Raw genomic sequence first — 14,726 nt, 5'->3', positions numbered from 1 at the left:
GTAATTTAAAAAATAATCTTGTATTAAGTTCTCTACAGTTCGTGAAAAAAAATGAATTTTCATACCTTATTTTCTAGAATCTTCAGCTGCTTTTCCTTCCTTGAAATTTCATTTTCAATACTCTTAGCCTGGAATTATAATTGTAAATCTAGTCATAATACTATAGCATTTTTATACTCTCCTGAAGAAGAAAAAGGCGTAATGGCAGAATTGCTATTAATTACTGCATTGCAATTACAAAGCAGTTCCCTCAAAATTGACAAGTAAGTGTATTCCCTATTTTGTATTTGTGAAAAAAATAACTAAGCTATCATCCCAAGTCCTGAGTATTTTCTTTGACTTTTACAATAAAATTTTGAAATCCATTATGATTTAAAAAAAAGGTGTGCTTTGAAACTACAGTATTAAAGTAAAAATATTTGAACGTATTACTAAAACTCATATTACATATTGAAAGCTAATCCATACCCCATCCATCACTAAATGGGTATAACAGAAATAAATAAATGGGGTTCTCTGTTTGCCTGAAATCTAACAAATATGGACTTTTAAGCCTCCATGTAAAGAGTAAACAACCCACAGAAGGTCCTTATCTTTTAAAATAAAAGGACTCAGCATGTGTACATATGTTGACTCAATGGGTAGCAGCACTGAAAGAAAGCCTCTGTAAGAGATTACATATTTTCATGATAAAGCAGATGACACAGCATACATTTTCTTCTCTTTCATCCAGTTTACTTTTAATCTCTTCACCTTTCTTTGCCATCTTCTCCTTCAAGGACTCCAGTTCATTTCTAAATGCCAAATTAACAAGTATTAGTAAATATTTACTTAATAACTTTAACTCCTTTTCACTACTTTATTTTCTATAAAGAGCTGCTAATGTTGATGAGAACTTCACAAGCTGTTCAACGAAAATTTTCTTAAAACGATGCAAAGTGACTGCTATTTAATGTCCAATCTGTACATACTTTTTGAAAGTACAGAAAGATGTTCCCCTTACCCGAGTAAAATATATTCTAATCTGTAATATTGTAATGCATCTATGAAACATGGAAGGCTGCCTGTCTATTGGGTTGGTGGTACAGAGATTACTTCAGAGAGTAACATTTAACCAGTTTCACGTTTTCACGTTTAATCCATACCCTTAACTTCTATTTTCATTTCCTTCACACCTAAGATGTTAATGCAGGAAAGGACAGCTCTCTTTATGTAACACGAAGCTATGGCAAAAATTGTTCCTGTAGCAATAGGTACACTGCTAATTTGTAGAAACATCTACATGGCTAACATCAATACTAAATTGTTTCTGTTTAGCTATATAACCTAAAAAAAGCATTAATCTAAAGATCAGAGAAAGCAGTGTATGATCACAACATTTAGACTAACTTCCTTTAATAATATTATACATTTCTTTTTACTTGCCTTAGCTGGCCATTTGCTTCTTCCAGGTTTTCAACTAACTGCTTTGTATTTTCTTCTTTTTTTCTACTATCCTAAATAAAGACCCATGAAAGTAAAATGAATAAAATTCAAAGTAACATCTTAAAAAATTCAAAGATTCTTAAGCAGTATCTTGACCTACCATACTGACAAGGGTAACTGCACTTCCTTTGTATTTTAAACACAAAAAATAGTACAGATACTCTACCGAACCATGTCACGTTGAAGTTTACCACGATTTATATTTTAAATTGAATGTTGTCCTTTAAAAATAGCTGGAAGTTTAAAACTTACCTCATGACTTTCTTGCAGTTTCTTGAGTTCTGCAGCCATACCACTTTTCTCTTGTGTTATTTGTTCTTTTTCTAATAAAAGCTTATTGATAGACACTGTAAGTTGTTCATTCTTTAGCCTAATTTAAAACAAATGGTCAAGAGAAATGAGAACATGTATTCTGAACTTTCCTTTTAAGTTAAATTTATCTGTTACAAAATGTTACTTCACGCTGAAAAAAGTCCAGGCCTGTGTCTAGAAATTTAAGCTTTGCAGCAAAGTTACAGGGATGCAAAAAGGCGACAGGAGAAGGAAAGAAAATTAGAGACAACATTTATATAAATATAATGGTTGTTGAAGATGATGTAGTTCAATATCCAGCTCAAAGCAGGGTTAACAATGAATTCAGAAACTTTTTCTTCATGTTAACCCAACTAAGTCACAGAGATGTGGAACACAAATAAATACAGAAAATGCCATTTATAAATATAAGTATGTAACAGATATCAGACTGTGTGCATAGGTTCAAAAATTCCATTAGAAAACAATCATAGATCATTTCATTGTATACTAACATATCTTTTATGTAGCACACAAAAAATTAAATACTATATTTTCAAAAATGATCATACGCCTCTCGTTCAAGATCTGTATTCAGTGTCATAAGCCGTTTTAAATAATTTTGTTCCTTTTCAGCTGTACTAGTCAGCTGTACTTTCAAATCATGGATTTCTTTCTGCAGAAGAAAAAGAAAGTGTTTTGAGTACACATATATAAAATACAAGTCATGAAATCTATCATAAATGAACTGACAACACAAAGCTTTAAGATGAAACAAAACTACATACATGCCATAAATTAGCCAGACTGTATCTTTACATCTCTATTTTGATATGAAAGTAGTGTGAAATATCGAACCCTGATACGAATGCTGAATGCATTCCCTATTGTAAGTCTAATTAACCTGTCTTCAAAATTACTGACAAAATTACACTACAGATTAAGAAATAATATAAATTAAACAAAATTTAAAAAAAAAAATCACAAAATCCCAATATTACGTGATAGAATAAGCATGTGTTTTAGATGCATCCAAACCACAAAGCAAAATTCCTCCCTCAAATTTGCTGCCATTACAAGATAAGCCTTGTAACGTAATATATTTTAAAATATATAAATGCTTTGAATACTGTTTCCTCCAAACAATTGGTGATACACTGATACCACAGGCACTGGCAGGCAGTTGAGGGAGTGGGGGAGATGAGGGAGAGAAGGAAGGAGAGCGAGTGAGATTATGTGTTGTCCTTAAAAACTAATGAACTTCTGGAATTTCTAATCACAGAAGGCTATGGAGGCAAATAGTCTGAAGAGGTCCAAAAACAGATGAGACAAGTGAACATGAACAAGTCCATAAACTGATAGGAAAGGCAACTGACAGGGGTGTGTCCTCAAACATCTTTAATATAGCTACTGCAGGAATGTAAGGGGTATGGACCAGAGATAATAGTCAGGATCCTCTACTACACAGTACCTTCTGCTGTCATTATCACAAGCAGAGCAGCGCATTGGGTGGAGCACTGGTGTGACTATGCAATATTTCTTATGTTGTTATATATAACTGATAATATGTAACTTAACTATTTATAAAAACATGTTACTATCACCCTTTATTCAGACCTCTCTGATTTGGAGAACATTTTTTGTTTCTTTTTCTCTTTCATGCAAATTTTCTACAGTAGCCTCAAGATCTTTCTTCTTCACTAGAAGTCCTTCAACTTTTCTCTGTTTAAGATCAGTGAAACTCAGTTTAGAAAAATATAATGCACAGTGTATAAGGAACAAACATACATGGTAAAATGCAGACCTGGTTTCACACTATCTTACTTTAGCTGATGCAGTTTCTTGTTAGACTTGTAAATATAATATCATAACTAAAATAATCCTTATCAAATGTGCACTTCATATAGCCTAGACTTCTGTAACAGAGAACAGGCCTTTGTCACAGTTCTGTTGGGTTCACAGATACCAGAGCTAATTACGTCAGGAAACTTCCCTATAAGTAGAGAACAGAACGCCCAGCATAATGGGAATAGATGCAACAGAGTGTTGTAACCCAAAAGACCTTTCTGCAGGCTCTTAAATGTTTTCTCTGAAAAGAGACATGCATCAACACAGTACACAATGCTTTCTAGATACTAAACACTGCAGTGCGGAGGACATCTCCATAACTAACACCCCACAAACAGCACAATAATCACAACAGATTTGTGAAGAAAAAAACCTATTAAACCTATGAGATTGCTTATCAGTTTTCTCAATTTGTCACACATAACCCTTTCACAAATTCCACTGCCTCTTCTGGGTGGTGCCAGAAGATTGGTTATCCTTTAAACACCAAAATGAGGTAAGCCTGTAATTTACAATGCTTAATTTTTAGAAGATTATTACAAAGAAAGCTATTCACTCGATGAATTATCTTTGCTGTCGAAAGTTAGTTGATCCCTCAGCCTTAAATGTCATATGCATGGTGCTCACAAGGTTTGAGCTAATGTTCATTACCAAAAAAAAAGTATTTTTCAGAAAGGTTCAGAATGAGGAAAGGATCAGTACTAGACATATCTAAAAACGTGAAATCTTTATGTCCAGAGGGAGTAGCATTTGAATAGCTGTGAATGAAGAAAGAAATGACCAGAAGTATTGACAAGGAAAACCAAAACAAAGCAGAACAAAACAAGAAAAACAGTGGAAATAATCAAGTTCTTCAAAGAAAACACTGAAATAGTCTAAAAGACAGGTAAGAAAGTTTAGTAGCAACATTAAGGCAGATTACACAGTGTTTATATGTGGCACTTAAGATACTTAAAAAGCAAGAGAGACTTCATATGAAAAGTAAATGCCATGAGACTAATAGAATGAAAATTTACCAGTGTTTCTGACAGCTCTTCAAGTTGCATTTCTTTGTCACATTTGAGTTTAGTCATCTCTTCTACAGCACATGTAATGTAAAATTGAACAGAAATAATTTTACATATTTAGCAGGCACTATGAAGCATTTATCCCTTTGCAGTACCCAATTTTCAAAACTTTCAGAAAATGTAAAGCTAAATTATAACCTAAATTATGACTTAACCTAAACGTAGAGTTGAAAAAAATGATTCAGAAAGACATTAGCAAATATATATCTGAAGAGAAACTAATAATTCATCTTAAATAGAATTCAGAGCATATTATGCTTTCCACAAGCGTGGCTTCAAATAAACTGTGGACTGTAAGAATGTTTACAGTCTCCAAGTATTGAGGCACCTGCATTTTCTAGAAAAAAAGACAGACTGCTAAATATTCACATGGATATCCTGAAAAAGGAAACCACTTATTAGTAACTTGAAAATGTTTTCTATGCGCACATTCACATTACTGGGTTTTTTTGCAAGTACTGGATACAAATTCATTTTTGCTCTGGAATTCTCGCAGGTCACATCTCATCTTGTTTTAGACAAGCATTAGCAGTTAATTTTTGAACACTTATCTTTAGATGCCCTCAATACATACAAGGACACCAAACTATATTTCTCATTTATCGTATCAGGACTAGAGACATACGCTGCACACTGGGAAAACGGTGCTAAAGATAGATCTCTTACTCTGGGGGCTAAGAAGCGCATATCTATAAATCACAGGATATCAAAGCAATATTTAAAGCTAACTACTGCAGTGTGATTCTACATCCAACATGGGGAGTGTGGTCTGCAGGAAAACTTAATCCAAGTGTTTTGTCTCTGCTACAAGGTGCAGAAGTCATTCCAGGAAACTACTGTTCAGCAGCCTAACGCTACCTCTCAAACAGGTCTGCAGTACTATCAGTTTAAGTGAAAGTGTGCAGAGAAACCAAAATGACTTCCAGGAGAATCCATACATATATGGTCTTGCTATTGGAGGTCTGCACGGCACTGCTCTTTGACTGGTGACAGCTACAACAACTACCAAAAAGAAGGAAGTCAGATGAGTAAAAATAAATGTAAACATTCCTGACAGGTACAGGGTACTCTAAACCATTTTTCCAAGAAATAGGGATGGTCTATTTTTAGGAAACAGAAGAGAAATGCTACATAGCTCATTTTCTTTCTTTCTACAAATCTTACCCAGTTCAGCAGTCTTATTTCCGAGCTCCAAGGTAAGTAGCTTTGACTCATTTTCACATTTCTCCAATCTAAGAAAATAAAATTGAAAAAAATAGTTATTAGAGATTACAAAAATGTAATTACACCAAATCACATATGAAGTTTAGGTTTTATTCCCGGTAGCTCAGTAATCTGGTATTTTACCTGCAAGATCATTGTTTGAATATAAACTGTTTAATTTACCTATTTTGCTCTTTTTGCAGCAAGCTTTCCAAATTGGAAATAGAAGTCTCAAACTCCTCTCTCAGGGATTCGTGCAAAGCCTTAATTTTTTTACATTCTTCCACCTCTGCTTCTTTTTCTCCAGTGACCTGAACCAGTGCTTTCACTGCAGTCTGCAACTCTGTTTCTAAGCTCTTTTGAGCAACCTACAAAAAAATGATATAATTTCTGAACATGTTTTGCAACAGATACAACTGTTTCATATCTAAAGTATAAGTAATTACTTATGCAATTACTAGTCTAATCTATTTACACCGGAAAGTTCTAAGCAAGCTGTACCTCTGTTTTTTGCAATGAAACTTTGGCCTCTTCCAGTTCTGCCCTCAAATGTTCTTGATTGATCTGGGATTCCTTTAACATGTCTCCTTCATATCCTAAGCAAGAAGATATATGCTTACATTTAAGCAAAATAAGATATTTAATAAAAAATGCTTGCAATTCTATTTTACAGATAAGTACATTCCTACACTTTAATCAAGTTACACGATGTATTCATGTCATTGTTAAGCAAAAAACCTCCAAGATGATTACTCAACTTATTAAGCAACAGTAAGCAAAATGTAAAGTTACATATATTTATAAAATTTAACAAAATGCAGCCACTTATATGTATCTGGCATAAAAACAATACTAACGCCTTCCCCCCAACTCCCCAGGGAAGGGGAGGCTGAAAATTGCATCAGTTCTAAAGAACAAAGGTACTTGCATAATATACTAAAAATATTTTGGTATATAGATGGCTTACAAATACTGAAAATCAAGTTCTGAAGAGTAAGTTACAGTGGCACCTGACTGTAAGTTTGCAAAATTCAAGCAATGTATTTTCCCCTTGCAGTCTTCAAAAGTTCTCACTGCTTGACTCACCCTTAAAAAAGAACCCTTCAAAACTAGTTAAACTTCCAACCCCAGACAATCCTTTGCCTATTTGCAACTAGATTCCATTTAAAAGCAGTAACATTTTGGAGGGTTATTTGGCAAAGACATGAAAATAAGTCTTGTTGAACACAGAACAAGGCTGCTATTTAGGGACTACTGAACAAATATTATACCTTGAAGACCTTTCACTAACTTGATTTGAAACAGATCAATCCAGTAACCAGGAAAAACACTTATCTGTTGTAGTGCCATGTTTACTACATGAGTCCAACTGAAATGGGAAAAATCTCCAGAACAGAGACAGGGCTATACAGTGTCCTGGTAAAACTTCAGTTACAGAAAAGGAACGACACGGTATATGGCACCTTTACAGTAGTACAACTTGTAGTATACTACAAGTATACTATAACAGTAGTTATAGTATAATAAGTATATATATATATATAGTATATATTATATATATAGTATATATATATATACTATATATATAATATAGTATAATAAGTATACTATAACAGTAGTATAACATGTTCACACTAGAGTTTATTAGTTCACACTAGAGGAAAGAAAAGTCCTTCTCAATGAAGCTGTTAACGTCAATACAAAAACAGAGTGTAGCCTAAGCCTAAAGGGAAAACCTCTGTTATGAAATAAGGGCCTAGATTTTATACATATGCAGATTACTGTACCAGTCCGGATCCCACATCAGCAGCTTCTCTTCCACAAGAAAATATGGCCCACAAGGCCCAAAATTCTGCTGCTGACTAGTAACAGGGTAAAATTACCATGATCCTGTTTCCTATACTTCTATAACCAATTACATTTTAAGACAGCAGAGAGAACTCTTACTTTTTGCTTCCACTAAGTCAGCAATCTTATTTTTTGATTCCTGCAGCTGAGTCTTGATGTCCCTTATTATATCATCTTTTTCATCACTCTGTATGGTAAGAACTGAAATCTAACAAAATTAAAATAATATCATAATGAAATGTAGAAAAACAGGACAGATTCTCATTTTCATTTGTGCATTGTGTATGATTAGCATACATACTGCTGTCACTCAAGTTAAATAAGGTGGTCAGTCTTAAGACAAATACTGATCAACTCATATTACCCTGGATGAAAAAGCTCTTCAGTTCAAAATCAAAGCATTGAATTCCAACAGACTGAAGATACTGTAACATCCCTAAAGTTAGCAGAATCCGACTTAAATGTGGCTCCAGCTGTTATTTTTCTCCTTTTTACTGATGACCAGAAACACTCCTTGCCCCTTTGTAATGTCATATCCATCCTCAGAAAAACCACCAACTCTTGACCTTCCCAGATACAGACAGATGCTCTGCTTCTCAGACTCCTGCTTCCAAACTGAAAACTCTTACCACAATTAATTTCTTCAACTTAATCAGTCTTCCATCATGGCTACCTCATCACATCACTACAAAAAACCTACTCTGATCTCAGTTTCCCAAACTCTCTTACCAGCCTGTGCTCTGATATGCATTTTAATCCTTCTTCAAAGTTCCCTCTTACCAGATATGAACTATACCTTTCTTAACTATGAAGAGTGATGACTGCTTTTCTAATTTTATGCTTCTGCACAAGCCACTTTTTATAAAGGCAAGCGTATGTATAGAGAACAGAAAGATTAGTCAGTGTTTACGTGGTGCTTTTAAATCCTGTCACTAAGATGTCCCCTGTTATGATACAGCAGCCTAATTCACATTTTATTCAAAATAAATAATACAGAAGAAACATACCATCAAAAGGTCATTTGCAATATTAATTTCCATCCTTCCAAAACACAAATATTATATGTATTATGTATATGCATACTATGTAATAGTATATGTATTTGTATATGTATATACAAATATACAAACAACCAAGCACTTTTAAAGTAATTGTTTTCATTTGATGTATCAGTAAGTCACAAAACAGAGTTCGAATATTAAAGGAACTGCAAGATTTGTTTCAAAAATAAAGCTGTAGATATTAGACTGTAAAACTGAGCAAACCTGCTTTTCCTTCATACTGACTTCCAGTTTGTATTCTTTTTCAAACTTGTCCACTTTTTCTGCTTCTTCTTTTACTTTTGAGATATAGTAACATGCATAGTTAATACACTAGCTAAAATATACTCCAAGTTAAATAAAATTTCCAGTTTAAGATTGCTTATAATTGTACAGCTGTACAATTTATTTCCTAAAGAGCAATTGTTAAGGTCGTATTTGAAATTATTTTCTAATCAGACAAATTATTTTTGCACCAGCTTTCCACAGAATGAGTCCATTATTCCATGTATTACTTAATAGTTCAAGAAACTAACAAAAATACACATGTAAAAATGAAATAGGCACACAGTAGAATAAATAAAGCAAATGAAATTAAAATTTCTGTAGGTGTAGACTAGTGCATTATCATTTAAATAAACCAACTACATAAAGTAAGTAGTGATTGCTAGACTGTACTTCACAGACAAAACTTTGACTTTGAGCGACTATTTGAAAAACAGAGTTCAAAATCTGACACAGTGGAAAAACAATAAAAGGGCCCAGGCATTTAATAGCAGACAGCATGAATAAAAGAGTGTCTGTCACAGTGTTACAGTTCACCATTCCAGCATTTTGTATCTTTCTGGCCTGAATGCATGCAATAAAATCTATGAAGTACAAAATGGTTAAGCCTGCAGCATAAACACAATAAACAGAATTCTCACATTTGAAACACATTTCCAATCTGGTGTTCTCTGCTTGCACACGAAGCTCTTCAAACGCAATTATCATTCTCTAAAAATAAAATTCAATATATACATTCATATAAAACTAAGTAATGAAGAATTATGTTTACGGTTTGTTGTTAAGAGAATGTTGTAATTATTCAAAGTCGGAAGTTTAAGAATTTCTATACCCAAGATCTAAACAATTTCAAGGATGAAATATTTTTACTGGTCCATGTTTGTAGATGCCTAGCACAACGGAGAAGCAGTTGTGCTTTTCTTGGTTGCTACCACAACCTATAATTAATATTCAGCCATTACACCGTGTACTCTCTGACTCTGCTTAACATCAAGTTCATCACTCCCAAAACAGTGATGCCTTGCATTTCTCTATTATAAATATACTAGGGTCTTATCTTCCACACTGGAATAATTAATAACAAAAATATGAATAATTAATTTCTTTGGCCAGACTGCACTTCTTTTGCAAATTAAAAAGGTAAAAACCCTCTTTAAGTCACGGAATATTCACACCTTATGTTTCTTATCGCACACAAAATCACAAGTTCCCATAATGAATTTTGTTGTTGTGTCACACTCAAAACTGAAATTAATTTTCTTTGTTCATCTTTATTTTACATTGCACTTTACATTAAATAAAATTATCTAATAGAATAACCCTAATATACCTGACCCCAAAACCTGGCTGAACCAGCTCTACTGGACCTTGCTTTTAGCAGGGGAAGTTCTCCAGATGTTCTTCAGAGGATGTTTTCCAACCTCAGACATTCCATGAAATGACCAGTTAAGTGAAACACAGTACAAAAAGACAGAAGTTATGGCAGTCACCTCACACTAAGCAGATCATACATATCACACAGATCATATGGATCTACATCCCAAACACTGCTGCATTTTATCCAATGAATCTGCCCTATACAATGCAAAAATAGTTCTTGAAAAGGGACTGAAAACCTGACTTCCTGCATCACACAACAGTTCTAATCACTTTATCAGAGAACATTCTTTGTACAAATAGTATCTCAACATACGCACATAACTCAGATATCTCAACATATCCATGTAATTCAGATCACATTTGAGCCTATTAACAAGCTACATCACTTACTTCAACATTGTTATTAAGTTCCACATATAGTTGTCTTGTCTCTTCTCTTTCATGTTCATCTATCAAAGTAAGAATGTACCATAAAGTTTTCCTTTTGAAAAAGAACACCAGCTGTCCAAGCCACTATGCTTAAACAGCATAATGAATTTAAAAAGGAATTATAGGCTCTTTTCTTATTTAAAAAAAACCATTATAAAACAGGTGACAAAAGTTATATAATCTGGAGAAAAAGTATACTCCATTGAAACATCAAGCAAGCTCAGCTTTTCAAATTCCTTCCTAATCTCAGTTTTTCTGTGAATAGTGTAATTCTGGATCAATTTTTAGAACTATATTAATTTTGACAGTATTAATGTTGTTGAATATTAACATATCAAAAATGTTAGGGTTTTAAAAACTTTAATATAAGGTTTAGCACTGAATTTCTTCCCATCATCAGAGATACCCATGATCACAGAACTGTCATAATAGAATTGTAACAATATTCCATCTCCATCTTTTTATATTTTTTTTCCTTTCGTTTTTGTAATTGGTATTATTTTTCCCTAAGAAAACAATTCTAGAATAGAACAGTAGAAACAAGGTTATCAAAGAAGTACAGTACATCTATACACGGGTGTTCAATTTCATATAGAATAAAATCCCAAGTCAAGAACATATTTTAAAACCTCAGCATTTAAACTTTCTTAAGTTATCCAGGTGTCTTGGCTTGGCCTGTTTAGTGAGAAGAATGCTAGTTACTCATAGCGTCTTGGAGTTTGGACCTTTTTTCCCCATGAATCTATAACTGCTTCAAACAGCATAACGACAACTCTGGAAATTTGTTAGAGAGAGCTGGGGAAAGTAACTGAAGTAGAGTAGATTCTACTGCCTGGACACAGGCATGAAGTGCTACCTCATATGTCTTCACATATTCAGGGTATCTGGATGGGACTGACAAACGTCAATGGACAGACAAGACCTCAGGAGATCTGCCCTCCTCTGGAGTGGCTGCTACTAGCTAATCAGGGTTGCTTACACTGCTTTAAACCTGTATCAGTGTTTAGACACCTAAATAGTTTCCAGGCTTACAATCTTTTAGCAAACAATCAAACTGACTTCAGAAAACCTCTAGATTTAGCACTATGAAACATATGTGGATTAGACCTATGGCTTCACTTCCAATTTCACTCTGATGCAGAGCCCCCTATAATTTACCTCAACTGGAGAATGTATTTGGATCAGAATGATAGCTTTTTTCCTTCGTGAATTTAGAGAAAGCTACATTTACTTTTATAAATAAAAATATAAATAGCATTTACATTTGTTGGACTTCTCTGTGAAGTGAGTACAGGTTTCCTTGAGCAGATTACACAGATGTCTTGAAGCGCTGTTTCTAAAAGAGGAAAAAATACCGTAACATGTTGTCACAGGAATGCATGGCACTTTGAATACCTAAGTAGTAACAATGTAAATGCCTGATGACCCTTACAATTTAACAGCTAAATGTAACTTCACGTATCAATACAGTTCTTAGCACTAATTATTTTCACAAAAATGTATTTTACTGTATTACTTACTCTTTTAAAAGATCTTTATTTTCACATATCTCATCTTCCAGTTTTAAACTTAGTTTTTCATTTTCAAACTAATTTCATAGGGAACAAATACAAAAACACATCGTTATCGAAAAATATACTAGAAATATACACTTCTCAAATCTCACATGAAAAAGTAATTTTTTGCATCAGAAGACAGAAATCTGGTTTATCTGATATTACATGCTGAGACCATTTACAGTTTCCCTGAAAGACATAATAATAATAAACAATAATTTACCAGCAACTGAAACACAGGTATGTTATTCATACATATACTTACTACATGTGCACATCCCTTCTCAGAATAACCATTTTATCAAGGCAAAAGTCAAACAATCAAAGATGATTCAGGTTACCAAAGCCAATGCAAATGCAAACAACAACAAAAAAGGACAAATAATTTGTATAAAATATACAATTCAATCACAATTGTATGTATATGTATTTCTGTCTATCACTACCAGCAAGATAAGAAACTGGAATAAAGCAGAGAGCTCTATTTCCTGCATGCATTGAATACAAAAATATGCATGAGCACACTTCACACATACCAGGAGAATGAAAGCTTATTCGAGCTTATTCGGTCTTGAGTAGGTTTCTGCATACCCACAGTGTGAGGTGCATGTAAATAGTACAAAGATGGCATGCACGTTGTTAAAAAGAGGAAAACTATTTTTAAAAAACAAAATGTTACTTTTTCCTTTAATAACAGTAGAGCCATAGGTCACTGGTATCTAGACAAATGGCTTCTCTAAAGTCATCACATTAACAGTTCAAAATTTCTTCAACCTCTGCAACATTCTTTAATATTTAATTGTATGAGTAATATTTTCATATTAAATCAGGAAGAACTTTATCTTTACATATTAAGTGTATATTGTACAACACTAGCCTGCAATTCCTGAATGGCTTTACGCTGTGCTTCAACAATCTTCCTATTCTCTTGCAGTTTTCTTTCTTTCTGCTTTAGTTCTGATTCTACAGTTAATTTCCACCGCTTGATCTTCTCAGCCTCTTTGTAGAGTTTTGAATACAATTCATTCATTGTTTCTACATGCTATTAAAACAGGTTCCACAATTTAATCTCAAATGTTATTTAATTAATAATGGTTTAGATACATATTTATCTCTTAGAAATATCACAAGAGTAAATTTTTTTCCACAGATGGTGACACAAGCTTATATACACGATCAGGAACCACAGTTTAAATCTTTGTGTATCCACTGTGTATGTGTATGTATCAACAGACGTTACAGAACAAGTAAGAGACACAAACACAACTGAAAAACACCCCACTGCCTTCAGGTATAGTGACATAGCTAAATAAATACCATTAAAGATATGGATAACCACACTCCACCAAAAGTCAATAAAAGTTTTGCTAGAATTATCAGTAGAGCCAAGATTCCTTCCATTAGGTTTTTCACACCATTTCCCTCTTGTTCTGACAGATACTGCTGAGTTAAGTAAAAGCAGCTTCAGAGATCTTGTCCAAGACTACCTGTGATACGTTTTTGCAGTTTAGCTCATACACAAAGCAGGAAGGAAAACCAACAAACCTCGTGCTCTTAGAACATCTTTAAAGCGCTGTACAAACAGCACTTGCTCAGTGGTTTAGGCAGGTGATAGTACAGCAGGCCACAGGGGAGTTCTGCAGTTTGTTTCAGATATGATGTCACCTAACGCCATCCTTGTTTTGGCTGCATCATAATACTATTACAGTTGTAACTGTACTTTAATAGCTGCTTGGGCTAAAAGAAGTTTAGTCCTCAGGGATATAAAAATCATCAGAAGGACTGCAAGAAATATGTTCCATTGTTGCAGCAAACAGCATGTTGTGTCTGGGAAGCACAGGAAGCTACTGGTAAAAAAAAATAATTAGCTTTACTGAGCTATACTAAAACAGAAAAATGTTGGTAAAGACACTATGAGAAGAATCAAATGCTAGGGGAAACCACTTCACTAAACTCATTGTTTTATAGATAAATACCTCCTGTAAGTGATTCAGCTTTAAACAGGAGATGGAAAATTATTATTCCCCTTTGACTACGTCCTTTAGCCCTGAAGCATCTACTAGAATAGTGGTTTAGACACTGTTCTGGGAACAGAGGCCCTAAGAAATTAGATAAGTAGAGTTTATACTTAGCTGACCTCTTCATCTACCTCAGAGCAAAGTTTTACTTGCTGTGAAATCGCATCTGAAATACGAAGACATTTTGATCAATGTATTTCTAAAAAAATAACAGTGGAACTGTATAGCTACAAAATTGTTAAACTACTTATGAAAAATGTTGACTTTATTGAAAAA

The 14,726-nt window shown here is 33.7% G+C and overlaps 1 protein-coding gene across 2 annotated transcripts in view; it reads right to left on the bottom strand.

Moving 5' to 3' along the window:
- Nucleotides 1-14,726, bottom strand: part of SYCP1 (synaptonemal complex protein 1) — a 34,992-nt gene that overhangs the window by 7,980 nt on the left and 12,286 nt on the right. Inside the window, exons 13-26 of one of the 2 annotated variants that reach the window (XM_074564510.1) lie at nt 14,570-14,616; nt 12,397-12,464; nt 12,139-12,212; nt 10,838-10,896; nt 7,842-7,950; nt 6,396-6,490; nt 6,078-6,262; nt 5,856-5,923; nt 4,641-4,702; nt 2,349-2,452; nt 1,738-1,855; nt 1,426-1,496; nt 713-794; nt 66-128 (exon numbers count right to left, since the gene is read on the bottom strand). In XM_074564510.1, the coding sequence (XP_074420611.1) occupies nt 66-128; nt 713-794; nt 1,426-1,496; nt 1,738-1,855; nt 2,349-2,452; nt 4,641-4,702; nt 5,856-5,923; nt 6,078-6,262; nt 6,396-6,490; nt 7,842-7,950; nt 10,838-10,896; nt 12,139-12,212; nt 12,397-12,464; nt 14,570-14,616 (1,205 nt within the window). The remainder of the gene's footprint in view (nt 1-65; nt 129-712; nt 795-1,425; nt 1,497-1,737; nt 1,856-2,348; nt 2,453-4,640; nt 4,703-5,855; nt 5,924-6,077; nt 6,263-6,395; nt 6,491-7,841; nt 7,951-10,837; nt 10,897-12,138; nt 12,213-12,396; nt 12,465-14,569; nt 14,617-14,726) is intronic. The other variant, XM_074564511.1, reaches the window with a different exon arrangement.

Source organism: Larus michahellis, chromosome 21 (assembly GCF_964199755.1).
Source record: "Larus michahellis chromosome 21, bLarMic1.1, whole genome shotgun sequence".
NCBI classification, from domain to species: Eukaryota; Metazoa; Chordata; class Aves; order Charadriiformes; family Laridae; genus Larus; species Larus michahellis.
The sequence above is the reverse complement of the archived record's forward strand: the minus strand, read 5'-3'. Positions and strand labels throughout refer to the sequence as shown.